Source organism: Hydra vulgaris, chromosome 03 (genome assembly GCF_038396675.1).
Source record: "Hydra vulgaris chromosome 03, alternate assembly HydraT2T_AEP".
Taxonomy (NCBI): Eukaryota; Metazoa; Cnidaria; class Hydrozoa; order Anthoathecata; family Hydridae; genus Hydra; species Hydra vulgaris.
The window spans coordinates 66,657,501-66,673,716 of record NC_088922.1 but is presented as its reverse complement, the minus strand read 5'-3'; the positions used below and the strand labels follow the sequence as shown (position 1 = coordinate 66,673,716).

Sequence of the window (16,216 nt, the reverse complement as noted above, 5' to 3'; positions counted from 1 at the left end):
CTGCTGCCTTGTAAAATGTGCTTTTTTAGGTAAGGCTAAGAGAAACAAACTTCGAATTAAAAATTAAAAATCCTCTGCCTTGGGCTCTTGGTTGAAAGGCTAGAGATGGTGTCTCAATAACAATACTCATCTTAGGCAAATGTTAACTGTATCCAGCTACAGTCTTGTAGGAGGCCTCCTAAGCAAAGACTTTAGGGGTAAGCAGAATAACTCTGTTGACCAGCCTCGAACCCCTTCTTCATCTATTAGGCTGACTTAGATGTAAACCTGTGCTACATTGTTTCTGGCCTAGGATGATTAATGCTGGTTCTTCTTGTCTTTTCTCATAGGTTTTTGCTTGTGCCTCCTTGATAGTGGCAATGCAACTCTTCCTGTTATCTCCTAATCAGGGTACAGCTCTAAAACTCAGTTTAATGGTTCTGAGGCTGGCTGGTAGAAAGGTTTCCCGAACTCTGTGCTTGCTCTCAGAGAGGCTAATTCCATCAACAGCTGCAAAATATCAGAGTATTAATAATACCATGTTGTCCATGGATGGTGTCACTGTTAATGCTTTTGGTGGGCATTGTCAAGGCCACATAAGGAGCCCTATGTTACAACTTAGAGTTAGTTAACAGGACTGAGAATATTGCATAGCTAATTGCTTGCAATATTCTCAGTCCTAATTCTTTTAATTATTTCATTTATTTTATTATATATTGGGAGGCCATGCTCTATCTATGAATGAGTCAAGTTGACTTTAAACTTAAACATGCCAAAAGTAAATCAAAATATTAAACATAAAAAACTCCACCACCTAACTGTTTTCGGAGGTTGTCAACGAAGTCACTACAAGGTTGCTTCGCAGACCTTGTAGTCTGCGAAGCAACCTTCCATCAGTTGAATCTTAAATCGCAAAATTTGCCAAACTTGCTTGCTTGCTCTTAGTTAAATTCTGCTACCCCTTCTTCTGATCTCAGTGTTAATAGGTACTATCCTGTGATTCCCTTTGATTCGCAAAGACTCTAATAGTCACATGCTTGACTTAGAGGTATACCTACGCATCAATTCACCTATTTGTCATGAAATCAGGTTTGAATCCTTTGACCCTTCAATCTATCACCTTTCTCTTTGTTCTTCATCGTTCTTCTTCTTCCCAAGACTGCACTCTTTTAGATAAAATTCTTGATCAAATTGACCATGCTCTCTCTTTACCCCTCTACCAATATTGTTGTTATCGGTGACTTTAATGCTCATCACACTGAATAGTTAGGCTCCAAGGCCACTGACCCTGCTGGCATTAAGCTTATAACTTCTGCATTTCTTAAACTCTTACTCATATAGTTAACTCATTTTCCTGACAACCCTAATCATTTACCTTCGCTCCTTGATGTATGTCTGGTCTCTAATCCTAGCTTGTGTTCAGTTTCTCTTTTTTCTCCCTTAGGTGGTTCTGGCCATGCAATAATCTCTTTAAATCTTTCATCTCATACTTTATTCTTGGATTCACGCTACCATTCCACTACTTACTACTACCCTAAAGCTGATTGGGAATCTTTTCGTGATTTTCTTTGTGATGGTCCATGGGCTAATGTCTATTCCCTCTCAGCTGAAAAATGTGCCTCCTAAATAACCTCTAGGATTCAGGCAGGAATGAATGCTTTTATTCCTTCTTGTCAGGTTTCAATTCAAGCTTCATTCTACTCCATGGTTTTCACTCTCTTGTGCAACTGTTATATCAAATCATAATCATTTTTTCATCTTTTTCAAAAGAACAACTATTTTGAGAACAAACAGTTATTTATTGTTGCAAGAAATCAATGTAAAAAGACGCTGTCAGATGCTAAGCTCCATTATTCTCAGTTCACTAAATCTCATATCTTATCTCAAAAGTTAGGCTCTATAGACTTTTGGAAAATCTTCAACAGCGTTTTTAACAAGGGAAAGTCTAACATTCCATCTCTCATTCATGGGACTGATCTTAAACCTCTCCCAAGGATAAGGCTGAACTAGTTGCAAAGAACTTTTCTTTTAATTTGACTCTCGAATCTTATTGTCATTTTCTTCCTTCCATTCCCATTAAATAGGTTAACCCATTGTTAGACATTCACTCAAGCTTCCATTGTTTAAACCATATCTCAATTAAACTCTTTTACGGTCTAGACAACTTTCCTGTCACAGTCTTACAAAATTGTTCTCCAGAAATCTCTTCAATTTTCTCTAAACTATTTATTAAGTTCTTGACTGAGTCTTACTTTCCTGCCTACTGGAAAATGACATCAGTCAAAAACTCTGGTGAACATTCTGACCCCTCCAGTTATTGTTAAAATCAAACTTTTTTCTGTTACTAGCAAGGTCTTTGAGTCTTTGATTAACAAATTTCTCACATCCTATCTTGATTCAAACAACTTGCTGTCAGACAATCAACACCATTTTCAATCCTCTCGCTCAATGGCTGACTTGCTAACTGCTGTGATTGAAATAAGTTGCAGTAGATGGAGGCATAGACGTTAGGGCTATTGCTCTTGACATGTCTAAGGTTTTCGACAAAGATTGGCATGTTGATCTTCTCCATAAGCTTGTTTCATATGGTGTATCTGGGAAAGTTTTTGAGATTACCAAATCATTTCTTTCCTAACTGCTTTATTAAAGTCATCCTTGAAGGCCAACGCTCTCCTTTATTTCCAGTAACTTCTGGGGTACCTAAAGGTTCTATCCTTGGTCCTATTTTGTTCTTTATCTATATTAATGATCTTCCCGACAACCTTACATCTAAAGTAGCTCTTTTTGCTGATAACTTTATACTCCTGTCTTGACAAAAACATTTCTCATTTCAATCATTTAGAACAAGCAGCTGATTTTGAATTTGATCTCACTTTTGTAACAGATTGGGGCTCACAGTGGCTTGTAAATTTTAACTCTAACAAAACTGAGTTATTTACTGTAAACAACTATCACAGTACTGTTGACATTCCTATATTAACATGTTGCATATGGAGGGATATTCATTGATTGTTACTAAAATACGGCGGATAATTGGTACTATGAACTCAAAAACCAAATATTTTTTTATTTAATCTAAGCTATAAAAAAAATCTAATCTAAGCTATAAAAAAAAGATTTTTTTTATTATTTTTATTGACTATTGATGACAAGTGTACACATTTTCTGTAGCGTATATGAATTTTTTATAAAGAATACGGATAATGAGTATACCCATCAACAAAAAAAGTCAATTGAGTCGCTTTACTACTGTAAAAATTCAATAATAGTAAGTGCAAATTATGAACTTCTTCCAAAAAAAAGTTTTTTTTCTTTTAGGTTTGCACAAGGAAAGGTTTTTTTTTAGATTCTTTTAATTATTTCATTTATTTTATTATATAAATACTTTATTATTTTATTAATTTTAGTTGTTATTTTTTTTTTATTGTTTAATATTTAATTTTATATACAATTTTTCCAAATATAATTTTAATGGTTTGATTTAGTAATTTTATAACCTCTGTTTTGTTATACAAATATAATGGCTTGTAGATATACCGTTGAAGAGGCCTTCAGACTGATAATAAATAATGAGTTAGAAGAGGTAGACTTTATCTTGCTCTGAACTAGACTCTGATCCAGATCAAGATTATTATGGAAGGACTATTTATGTAACTACTGTTCCTAATCTTGAATCTCAATTACAAATAAGAATATTTACTATGTCTTACTCATTAAAACCGTAAAAAGTGCTCTTTTTACATAAAATCAAAGATAAATAAAGATATTGACCAATATATGTTCTCACTTAAAAACTTAACTGATAGATGTTTAATTTAAGTTTTAAAAGCAGTTTGAAAGCAATTAAAAAACAAAACCTTTAGAATAAAAAATTTTTAGCATTTAAACTCAGACGAGTATACTCGTCTGAGTTTAAATGCTAAAAAATTTTTATTCTGAAGGTATACTCAACGGCAACCCTCTCACTGAGTCCTCTTTTTTTCATCTTTTTGGATTATCATTTACTACTGACCTTTCATGAAAACCATATACACAATTGATAACTAAATTAGCATATGCTAAGGTTGCTTTTTGTTATCATGCTTGCCATTTTCTCTCTCCTGATTCTATTCTCTACCTCTACAAATCTCTTATTCATTCCTGTATAGAATACTGCTGTCATATTTGAGCTGGTTCTTCTTTCTCTTTTCTACAAATACTATTATAGTCGCTGCTTAAAAAAGCTATCATCTCTAGTTCCATCAACTAAAACTCATTCTCGCTTGACTCGTCGTTCATCAGTCTTATTTTTTTACTATATCTGTCCCTGCATACTCCAAAAACTTTTATTTGTCTTTGGTACTCTCTCACCTTCATGTTTTTCCGACTCATACAAGTTTCAACTTATTAAGTCTTCTGTCAACCGTTTACTTGCTCTATTATTTTTCTAGTAACTCCCAACTTAATAGTGGTTGCTTGCAGCCTTGTTGGGAGTAAATCAGAATAAATAAAAAAAATACCCACTAATACTTACTAACACACGCAAACACACGCTAACATAAACATATTTAACAGACACAAACATACTGACACATACTACAAAAACATACTAGCAACCATAGGCACACAGAGATTTACATCCACACTTACCTGCACTTCCATTGTTGATAGCAAATTGATTTAATTCTTAATATATAATGGCAATCAGCTTGTTTCTAAATTAAAACTTAATTTTTTATAAAAATTTCAAACAAATATCTTTGAGTCAATTCAATTTAATTTTAAAAAATCAACCTTAAATGAAATTAATAAAATCTTTCTTTTGAACTTATGTTTCCAAAATTTAAAATAATACTTTGCCATTTGTGAACGAGAAAACTTGAGAGCCTAAAATATGACTTCTTTAAATTACCAAAATTAACAACTTGATTAAAACAATACTTATTAAAAAAATGACAAATACATACAACTTTAAGGAGAACATCTTGATGGGTAATAATACTGTAGTTCTTCAACCAAGTATAAAACACCTTTGAATATACTAAAATTCTGAATATAGTAAATTAAAATTTTTTTTTTAATTTTTAAAGATTTCTATTTAATTATATAACTTATTTTTTATATTTTGATTGTTAAATATTACTTTATATTTATAATTAAATACATTGCAAAGAGCTTATTTAACATTTCAAGATAATAATAGTTAGTAAATCGTGCATAATTTTTTCTTTTGTTTCTTTTATACAATTAACTAATTCCTTTCATTTATTTTTTTTTTTTTTTTCATTATTCAATTTTTTTTTTTACATACTATATTGTGTTGTTAAGGCAATTAGTTAAAATATTGAATATGTATTCATTAAGGTAGATTATATATTTAGTATATAAAATAAATAAAACCAAAACAAACATTAATTTTATTTTATTATTATAATTATTTTTTTGCCTGAAAATAATGAAAAATTTAGTTATTTTAGTATACAAATACAACTATCTCATTTATTTCCCAATATATTTTCCGCAGACTATTGAGGAAACATATGAATACATACAATAAACTTTTATATAGTACTTTAAAAGATATTTAAATAATAGATCTAAAAAGAGAGTCTGTGTTACAAAACTATTTCAACATTAAACCTATCATTTAACTTTCAATTGTGCAAATTGTGGTAAAAAATTTAGTTTAAGCATTAGATATGACATTAATGTACCCTCCTTGGCTAAAGTGACCCTCTTGGCCTTTGGGAAATAAATAAAATTTAAAAACAAAATGATGTATACATAAGTTTTGCTAATACTATTTAAAAACAACTTTTAATTGTAACACACTTTTATTGTAAAACACATGCAATAAATTACTAAAATGCAAATGTTCAATAATATAATCTATTAATTTAGAGTACTATAAAAGATATAAAAGTGAAAATTAAAAAATGGTGTAAAACTTTTTTTATAAAAAAAGTTTTTTATAGTTTAAACTCTACAGACACAAACACACACACGCGCACACATACACACACAATATAAATATATTTTTAAAACTATTTCATTCTCAAAAAGACTGCAAGCAATCACTATTAAGTGATTGAAAAATTGAAAGATTCATTCAATAAGATTTTTTTAAATACACTTTAATAAGTATAATTACATTCTTGACATATTTTTTTTAAAACTATCTATTTTTATTATTTTTTTCTGCTTATATATTTGCACAAGCTCTTTAACCTTTTTAACATTTATCCTAAATTATTTCTAAATTTCAACCAGGTAAAACCAAACAATGAAAATATTTTTTCTATTGATCTTGAGCTAGCAGGTTTGAAGTTTAGAAAAACATTATCAGTCAATTTTTTTCTGAACTGATTTCTTATTTCTCTGATTAATGACCACCAATCACTTCACAATATATTTTGAAGACCACCAATCACCAATCACTTTACAATATTGTTAATATATTTTGATTGCTTAACATAAGAGATAAGACTCAACAGAAAAGAGATAAGACTTAACAAAAGAAAAATTACTTCAAAGACCACGAATATTAGTAAATGATAGTTTTTGGTACTTTAGTCATTTTTAAATTTGTTTAAGAACTTGATTTGAAGTGAAGATAGTACTTTACAGCGGTTGATGGAATCAGCCTCTCTGAGAGAGAATGGTTGATGGAATCAGTCTCTGATGGTCAAGCTTTGCAATATCATCATAAATGGTGGACGCATTTTTATAACGATTAAAAACAACTTTTTAACCATTATAAAAAATGAAAAAGGGAAAATAAAATATATATAAACAAAATTATAAAAATAAAACATATATTAAACGAAAAATAAAATCAACTAAAAAAAAGAATGTTTTAAAAGAAGAAAAAGAAATGTCTAAAAGAAAATAAGTAAAAAAGTTTTAGAAATACAAAAAAAAATGTTAAATTGGAAAAGAAAGAAAAAAAAATAGATTTAAACATCAAAAAAAGATCTGCTAAGCAAGATTTTTTTATTTTTTTCACATATTTTTTTAGTTTTCTTTCATTTATTTCTTTAGTTTTCTTTCATATATTTCTTAGGATTCTTTATTTACAATATATTTTTTACTTTTAGTAAAAAATATATTGTAAATAAGTAGTAATGATTTTTCTTTAGTTTTTTAATAAAGTTTTACTTAATATTATTTTTTTTCTTTATTTATTATTGTTTTTTACTTTTAATTTTATGTTTTTTTCGTTGTTTTTTTTTTGCCAAAAGTACTTGACAAAAAAAACAAGTAGTTTTTTGTTTTATTTGTAATGCTTGTTGTAACTTTTGAATTGTTTTGATTTTGTCATTGTTTTTCTGTTTATATTTTATTCATTTATTTAGTCATAATATTTGCAATATATTTTGGTTATTATATTATCAGAACTATTATAAATGTATTTACTAAATCTATATAATTATTTTAGCAATAGACATTTTTATGTCATTGTTAGTTGTTACATTTTGTCAGTTTATTACTGTTTGAAACTGTAACTTTGTATGTATAAACAACTGTTGTATGGAGAGTTATATCGATTTATTTAAATTAATACAATTTCTATATTATTACACAGGCCAACAAAAAAAAAAATTTTTCTGGTGCCGAGCAAACAATTTGTTTTTTGTATAGCATTTCTCATTTTGATTTCAAATATGCAACTCTTTTTTTACCATCACGTCAAGTTGTAAAAATTCAGGTTCAAATCTTAAGTATTTAGGGTAAAGTCCCTAATATTGTCGAAAAAAAAGTTATTCAAAAGTATGTCAACCTGGGTCTCAAAAGAAGCGTATTTTCATAGAGATTATAGAAAACATAAATAATTTTTCTTGAAATTTATTGACAAAAAAAATATGTAAAAAAATGATCAAGACTCTTAAAAAAAATTTAACAGAATGATATTTAGCAATAATACAAAAAATACTTATTTTTATTACAAATGAATAACATTTTTAAAATCTTTATGAAAATACGCTTCTTTTGAGACCCAGGTTGACATACTTTTGAATAACTTTTTTTTCGACAATATTAGGGACTTTACCCTAAATACTTAAGATTTGAACCTAAATATCTATACAACTTGACGTGATGGTAAAAAAAGAGTTGCATATTTGAAATCAAAATGAGAAATGCTATACAAAAAACAAATTGTTTGCTCGGCACCAGAAAAAAAAAATTTTTTTGTTGGCCTGTGTTATTAATACTATTATTATTAATACTATTATTAAAATAACATGTTATTATTATTATTATTTGTTATTATTACTATTATTTATTACTATTATTATTATTCATTATTATAAATATATTTATATTATATTATTACTATTATTATTATTAAGATAAATATTATTTTTATTTTTATTACCATAACTATTTTAAATTGTCAAATTGTGGTATTAATGTTAGTAGTTTCTACTATTTGAAAACTTGAAATGTGATAACAAATGTTTCAGAAATATATTGATTGATTGAGGGCTACCACAGAGTTCAGGAAAATTGACTACCAGCGGTCTCAGAACCATAAAACTGAATTTTAGAGTTGTACTCTTACTAGGAGATAATAGAATGAGTTGCCTAGTCATAAAAACAGAGACACAAGCAATTATTATAAATACATCTATGCCAGCCTAATAGATAAAAAAGGGGTGCAAGGTTGGTCAACAGATAGAATCTGTTTCCCCTTAAACTATTTGAATATCATGATATCTGACCACTTTGATTACCATTATCATCATCCACATGAAAAAAACATCTCATCACTTACCACAGAACTAAATTGATTAATTTAGGGGTCATCCATAAAGTATGTACGCTCAAACAGGGAGGGGTGGGGGTCTTCAAAAAGCGTACAAAAACGTATGGGGGGAGGCGTTGAATATAAAAGTATGTACGCACTAATTAAAAAAAGTAATTTTTCTTAGTTAATGCTTGTTATTCTAACTTATCAGAACTAAGAAATTCTTAACTATAAACAGATGCTTTTTAATAAATAACTAGACATTTTTGAATATAATAGTAAATAAATATTTTTTTTTTAAATAAAACCATAACCATCACTAAGTAATGACAGCTAGGGAGGGAGGGAATTATACTCGCCCTTAAAAAAGATCTAATTAAAAATTTTTTTGAAACTTTAAAAATTAGTAAAAGAAGTTTAAACTTAACAATAAAAACGTGATAAGTTTTAATGGGCTTGGTAAAGATGTTGTAAGTTTTTAGTTTCAAATAAATGGGCAGACACATTTATTTGGCACCTCAAGCTATTGTTTGAATCGTTTTATAAATGTAACATCTCACATGCTTTGTTACGTTTATTAGTTATTTAGGAATAGGGATAATTTTAATGATAATGCACAATTTTCGGATTTCCTTGCGATATTCAATATGATTTGCTTGTGATAGTCAAAACAATTGTTTAAAAAATTTTTTTTATCTTTATAGGGTTCAAAACATTTTAATATTTTATACACAACATTATTAATATAGTCTTCATTAATCAATTAGTTTAAATTGTTAGTGATCTAAATCAAAGGGTGATTAAATTTTGCAGGTTTTGCAAGTTCTTTGATCAATTTTTTGTTTTGAAATTGATAGGCAGTGCAAATCAAAGGAAGCTTCCATCAAAATTTTTAAACCTATATATCCCAAGCGCTGCGCTAGAGAAGAAAAATAAGGTTTAGGAATAAATAAGTTTCATGCTACCTTAGGCTCAGGAATAAAAATTCCTTCAGCAGCATGAGACATTACAACTGGACCTGGTAAGAAAAGTTGAGGAAAATATTTTTTCCAGGAACTTCACTAAGGTTTACAGCAATTAGGAACATCACACTTAACAATCATTAAAAAATATTGACTTTGTCTTATGTGATTTGCAATTAATTTTGAATATTGCTCTGGTATTGGTGACAGTTGGGAAGGTTCAACATATTCAGCACAAACAGAATAGTTATCAATTACTATATCCGACCATACCTCAGCTAGAGTTTTTGCAGCTTTAGCATAAATTTTTTTTCTAAATTAACATTATAGTTTTTCCAGATGCATTTAGATGTGTCCCAAAAGGATCATGTAGCAAATTCAATCCTGCTAAATCTCGACTCAGATATAGGTTTTAAATATAGGTTTTACCTGACCTTCTGGAGTACAAATGTGAAGCCTAAAATTTTCAATTGAAACAAGACGCTCCAAATCACGGCCATGAGTAAAAGCAGTGCTGCTATCATGCTTCATAGATGTAATAGCAATATACGTTGGTCCAGAATATGACACTGCATTAGCAAATTTGTTTGGATCAATAATACAAGCTGCATAAACAGACAGTATAAGCTCTGGAAGCCACTAAAAATCATGATCTGGCAAAGGTACTTAATAATCAAGATGCATCAAAACTGGTGATTGTTTTGTTACAGCTGCTAATCCTAATGATCTTTGACATCAAGATGCTGGATTTACATTTGTGTGCATGCAATACATGGATAAAATTTGTTCAATGTTTTGTCCAGGTTCATCGTTTCATTTAAATCTAGATGACAAACACAAATGTAAATCCAGCATCAAAATGCCTATCGCGAGCTGTATTGACAGTCCTGATCAATTTCACAGGAACTGTCTTAATGTGACATATTCCCTCAAGTGTGTTTGATTGCTTAGGCAGCAGTCTTAAATGAGTTGTAGATCGCTATAAACAATAACCCACTTCTAGTAGGCTTTTCTTCAACTCATCAAGTGCCTTTCATGAATGTAACTCCTGCGATCTTCATCAATCGCTAGCAGCAGCTCCTGTTGATGCAATGTTAATGATGACATTAAGAAGATCTGCCTGATCTTCAATTACAGCTAGTCTACAATTTTTTTCTCTATTAAATTTAGAAAGTTTTGATTTTAAGTAAAGTGTGTCATTGATAATATCATTAAGTGTTTATTTCAAACTGACTCTGCGTTGTCTTTGACGGATTGCCTTGCGTTTCATTTTCTAAAAAAATCGATTTTATTCATTCGCCTGTTATCAATCCTGCAAGGCGCACATTTACGAATGTTAACATTTGCAAAATTTCAGTTTGAATTTTCTCTTGTTGTGGAGTATGAGATTTTGTCACCTGATCAATTGGTACTTCCGTTTGTGATTTTTGATTTTTTTGAATATCAAATTTAGAAGTAACTGATGTTTTATTGAGTTCAAAATCTATTTTGTCTACTACATCCGATGTTAACAAATCTCCTGGTATCTTGTCTTATATTTCGTTTAAGAGAGGAAGCTTCACTGCAATAGATTGATTATTTGATGTTTTAATGATAGACCAAAAACACATCAACTTTACTTTCCATTGTTTTTCGCTTAAGTTCTTTTAAAACTGAATCATACGTCAATTCTTTATGTTTAACTTTTTACCACAATTTATTAGCTTCTTTCTATTGCTCCTGTTTACTTTTTTGTTGCATAGCTTTTGCTACTTCTCGGTAAATTATTTTGTACTTTTCACTATTTTTCATTTATTCTTCAAACTAATTTTTAACTGATTATTTAAAGTACAACTTAAATTTACAAGTTACAATAAACCCAAAGGAGGGTTGTTTGTTTAGTTTTTAAAATAAAATTTAAAACATTATAAAAAACAAACTTCTTATTTACAAACTTCTGCACCTTCAAAAGCTCCCATATTGACATTAAAAAAAACTCCATTATTCTTAATCTAAACTTTTAAATTATTATTAAATAATAATTTAACTATTGCTAAATAATAATGATATTTATTGTTATTATTTAACTAATCAAATAAAAAAGGATTTATTAGATGTCAAAAAGAAATAGACAAGAAATAGACATTGAAAATGAAATTCTCAATGTCTATTTCTTTCTTACATTTTGATATATAAAGAAAACCACTTTTTGATGACTTTTTATTTTTACTCATACCCAATGTACTTTATAGACGATCCCTAATATTTAAATTTCTTAAATAATATTTTTTTTCTATAAATTTTAACTTTAATTTATAAAGAGAAAAGAGAAGGGGGGCGTACTTCAAAAGCGTACTTTTCAAGGGGGAAGGGGACTAAAAAGTATGCATAGCAACAGTGGGAGTGGAGGTCAATTTTTAGAAAATTTTGGCGTATGTACTTTATGGATCCCTTATCAATGATGTTCGAGAGTTCATTTTTTGGTTATTTATTGTCAACAAGATCAGAGTTCTCAGAACCTTTCTAATAACTGTATTTAAACCTAAAACTTAACCATAAGGTTTAGGCTTAAGAAACTGGCTAATTCTAGAAAAAATTATATGAGTGTTTTAACATATATATATATATATATATATATATATATATATATATATATATATATATATATATATATATATATATATATATATATATATATATATATATGACTGACTGAGACACAAACAATAAAACTAAGTAAAGCAAAATTGCTTTTAAAATTTTTTAAAACTGTAATGAATAAAAACTGAATGCTAAAATATGATTGGATAAAATTTGAAATCTGACAATAACAGTATTCTATGTATTTTGGAATAAGCCAAATAATCAGTTAGCAAACAATTCTTTGCAACATAATATATTCTGGAAAACATAACTGGCAAAATATTCTTAATTATTTCAATGTAATCAATGGTGTTCACCTGAAGCAGTAGCAGTAACAGTAAATTTAAAAGTATTAAATACAAAATAAATATAAAGTATTATATAACAAAATACCCAATTCATACATATCAATAAACTTAACAAAAGTAATTCTCAGTGGTATAGATAATTATACAGTCAATAATTAGCTACTATGACAAATGTTGATTATAAATGTTGATTATGCAAAATGTTGATTAATTTTTTATTTTGTAATTATAGTATTTTATACACATATAATCGTGAAGTATGTGCTTCACGAATGTATGTGTTTGCAAATTTTTGACTAGGACCCTGTTTACTTAAAGACCTGCATTTTGGTCATGTTTTATATTTATAGGTTTTGTAATACAATATCAGTAGAAAAAGATTAAAACCTGTAGAACTGTAGAGCTTCTTTATTCATTTTTTTTATTGCCATATAATGCGTTTTAAAAGCAAACCAATTTATGAATAATCTATAAAAATGAAAAAAAAAATTGATTTTTTTGGTACATTTTACTCAGGTTATGTATAATAAACAATAGGCGCTGATATGAATGGCATAATAGGATATTTAACCAGATTGTTAGTATATTTAATAAGTATGATAGGATATTTGACCGGTATGATATAATATTTGAGGAGTATGAAAGGATATTTGACCGATATGAATGGTAGGATATTTGACCAGTATGATACAATACTTGACTGGTATGATTTTGTTATGTGGCAATGTAATTTATTTTAGCATGAACTTATTATATGCTTGCTTTTTTGTGTTTTTTAAATACCATTGGCTAAGACATAATACCTCATAAGTGTAAAAAAAGTTGCTTTATTATTGTTATTATATTTGCTAAACACCCACTTGGTAAGGTAAACAAGTATACATTAAAGATAAATGTAATATAATCATCTCAGATTATTTTATTCTAGAATATTCTCGGAAACTGTTATTTGTTCCTTTGAGTTCCAGCACTCAATTACACATTTAAAAACTTGAAATTCCTTTTCTGAAATTAATTTTTTTTTTTTTTTAATTTTAGTTTTTTTTGCTTTGCATTATTTGGGGTAGACTTAGTTCCTGACTATTGCATAAGACTTGGACATTATCTAAAAAAAGGTGTGGAGCTGTTTGGTTTTTGAGACTCAAAAACCAAACAACTTAGACTGAGGCTCAACAATATCAGATGTTATTTTATTTTTCAATAAGCGAATAAATAAGTAATGTGTTTTGAAACAATTAGGAGTGACTTTAGTTGCTTTCCTTCCAATGACAAGCTTTTTTGTTAATACTTCTTTATAGATTTTTTTGAGATATAACAAATGGTTTTGAGATGTACACATCAAGAGTAAATATATACATCAAAAAAACGTTTCGAGAAAAATATTAGTTTGGAATATTTTATTAGTAATATTATGTTCATAACTTTTAATAAATAATCTAAAAGAATTGGATAATAATGATCGTTTTGTTGTAACAGTCATCATGTTTTAAAAACATAAATTAATTTAAATAAACATCATACCTATGTCCAACAATATTTTACTAATATTATCATAGTTAAATAAACTAGTAAAATTAACTAAGTACTTCTTTATATTTCTTCTTTTTATAGAGTAGGATGAAGTAGTATATAATAACAAGAATATTAATTTGAAATCTGTAAATGATAGCAATATTGATGATTTTTTATTATATGAGAATGCAATTTATGTGATATATTATTTAACTATGATTATATTTATGTGATATATAAATATAAAGTATTATATAACAAAATACCCAATTCATACATATCAATAAACTTAACAAAAGTAATTCTCAGTGGTATGGATACAGTATGTTTCTTAACAAAAGTAATTCTCAGTGGTAATGATACAGTATGGATACAGTAATTCTCAGTGGTATGGATACAGTCAATAATTAGCTACTATGACAAATGTTGATTATAAATGTTGATTATGCAAAATGTTGATTAATTTTTTATTTTGTAATTATAGTATTTTATACACATATAATAGTGAAGTATGTGCTTCACGAATGTATGTGTTAGCAAATTTTTGACTAGGACCCTGTTTATTCAATATATTATTTAACTATGATTATATTTATATTTATTTATTTAACTATGATTATATTTATATTTATTTAACTATGATTATATTTAAATAATAAGTTCAAAAGGCTGAAATGGTAAAAATTTAATAAATCCCTAATCCAACAATTTTTATTTTAGCATGTAATTAAATAAGTCAGCTGGAAAACAATTTCAATTCATTGACAATATAATTAATGCAATATCTCTTAAGTTCAAAAAAAACATTTTGAAAATGAATTATCATTAAAACTCCATTAATAGACTAATGTAAAACATTGTTGTCAAAACATATTTTTTCAAACACTGACAAACTAACTATAAAAATTGATTTTATAAATACAAATATGTGCCTCCTGAAAAATGAATATTTTCAACTGACAAGGTATTATGCGTTTAGTTTTTTTTTATTTTCTAATTATGATTACCTACCTGTTTTTATGATGATATCATGTGATGGTGCAGTGTTTTTATAATGTTCATTATGTGATGATGCAGTTTTTTTATAATGGTATCATAATGTGGCAATATGATTATAAAATAAACATACTTAAAAATAAGTTTTTTATTATAATGGAATACAGCTAGTTTAAATTTTTCTTTGTTTTTCTTTTGATTCTTCAAAAAACGCATCCAAAAAAAGAAAGACAAACTCAAGCTTCTGCTCCTATAAAAACATTAAAAATACAAATAAAAATCATAATAAAAAACCAATAAAAAAAAACTCAATCACAAAAACAATAGCAGTAAAACTAAAAAAGCAACAACAAAAAACTATAATAAATATATTTTTATAAACTATAAAACAACAATAAAAAATAACATAATAAAACCTTTAACAAAAAATTTAAAAAACTAATAATAAAACATCATAGTATTGAATAATAAAAAATAATGACCTGTAATAATTGTTTGCAATTTGTGACAAATAGTAATGTTTTTGTTCATTTTTCTGATCCCATTTTGAAATCCATCTCTTTAGAAAATAGCGCATCAACTTTAATTACAAAATTTTTTTCATAAAAAAAGCATACTTAATTATTTATAGTTAATAAATTTTATTTTTTATACTTAATCAATGCCATATAGCTAAATTGTATATATTAAAAATTTCACTATGGAAATAAAAATTTTAGAATAAAAAACTTAATAGTTAAGTAACATGAATATATTAACTGTGACTTACATTGTCTTTAATTTCTTTAGTAATGATAACATATCTTTTGAATGCAAACAAAACTTTTTTCTAAATGAAGTTTATTACCTATTATTGATTTCAAATTCATAACTAAAAAATAAATTATATATATATATATATATCAGGGTTGATAAAAATCACGATTTTTTTGAAAAAATCATTTTTTTTTTTTATTTAAATTGGATTTTTTTAATTTAAATTACATTTTGGAAAAATAAACTCTTAATCAAGTAGTTTTTGAAAATATAATAAAATCATTACTAAATTAATTTAAAACATTGAAAAAAAAATTTCTTATATTGATTATTTACAAATTTTCAAATATTTA

General features: G+C 27.2%; 1 protein-coding gene across 4 annotated transcripts in view; it reads right to left on the bottom strand.

Annotated features, from left to right (window-relative positions):
- The window catches only part of LOC124808428 (protein SFI1 homolog), an 81,773-nt gene that overhangs the window by 42,160 nt on the left and 23,397 nt on the right, over window positions 1-16,216 (bottom strand). For 3 of the 4 annotated variants that reach the window (XM_065794033.1, XM_065794031.1, XM_065794034.1), the window contains 7 exons: window positions 15,877-15,936; window positions 15,590-15,687; window positions 15,241-15,357; window positions 12,987-13,067; window positions 4,926-5,007; window positions 4,753-4,845; window positions 4,609-4,673 (listed from right to left, as the gene is read on the bottom strand). In XM_065794033.1, coding sequence (XP_065650105.1) covers window positions 4,609-4,673; window positions 4,753-4,845; window positions 4,926-5,007; window positions 12,987-13,067; window positions 15,241-15,357; window positions 15,590-15,687; window positions 15,877-15,936 — 596 coding nt within the window. The remainder of the gene's footprint in view (window positions 1-4,608; window positions 4,674-4,752; window positions 4,846-4,925; window positions 5,008-12,986; window positions 13,068-15,240; window positions 15,358-15,589; window positions 15,688-15,876; window positions 15,937-16,216) is intronic. The other variant, XM_065794032.1, reaches the window with a different exon arrangement.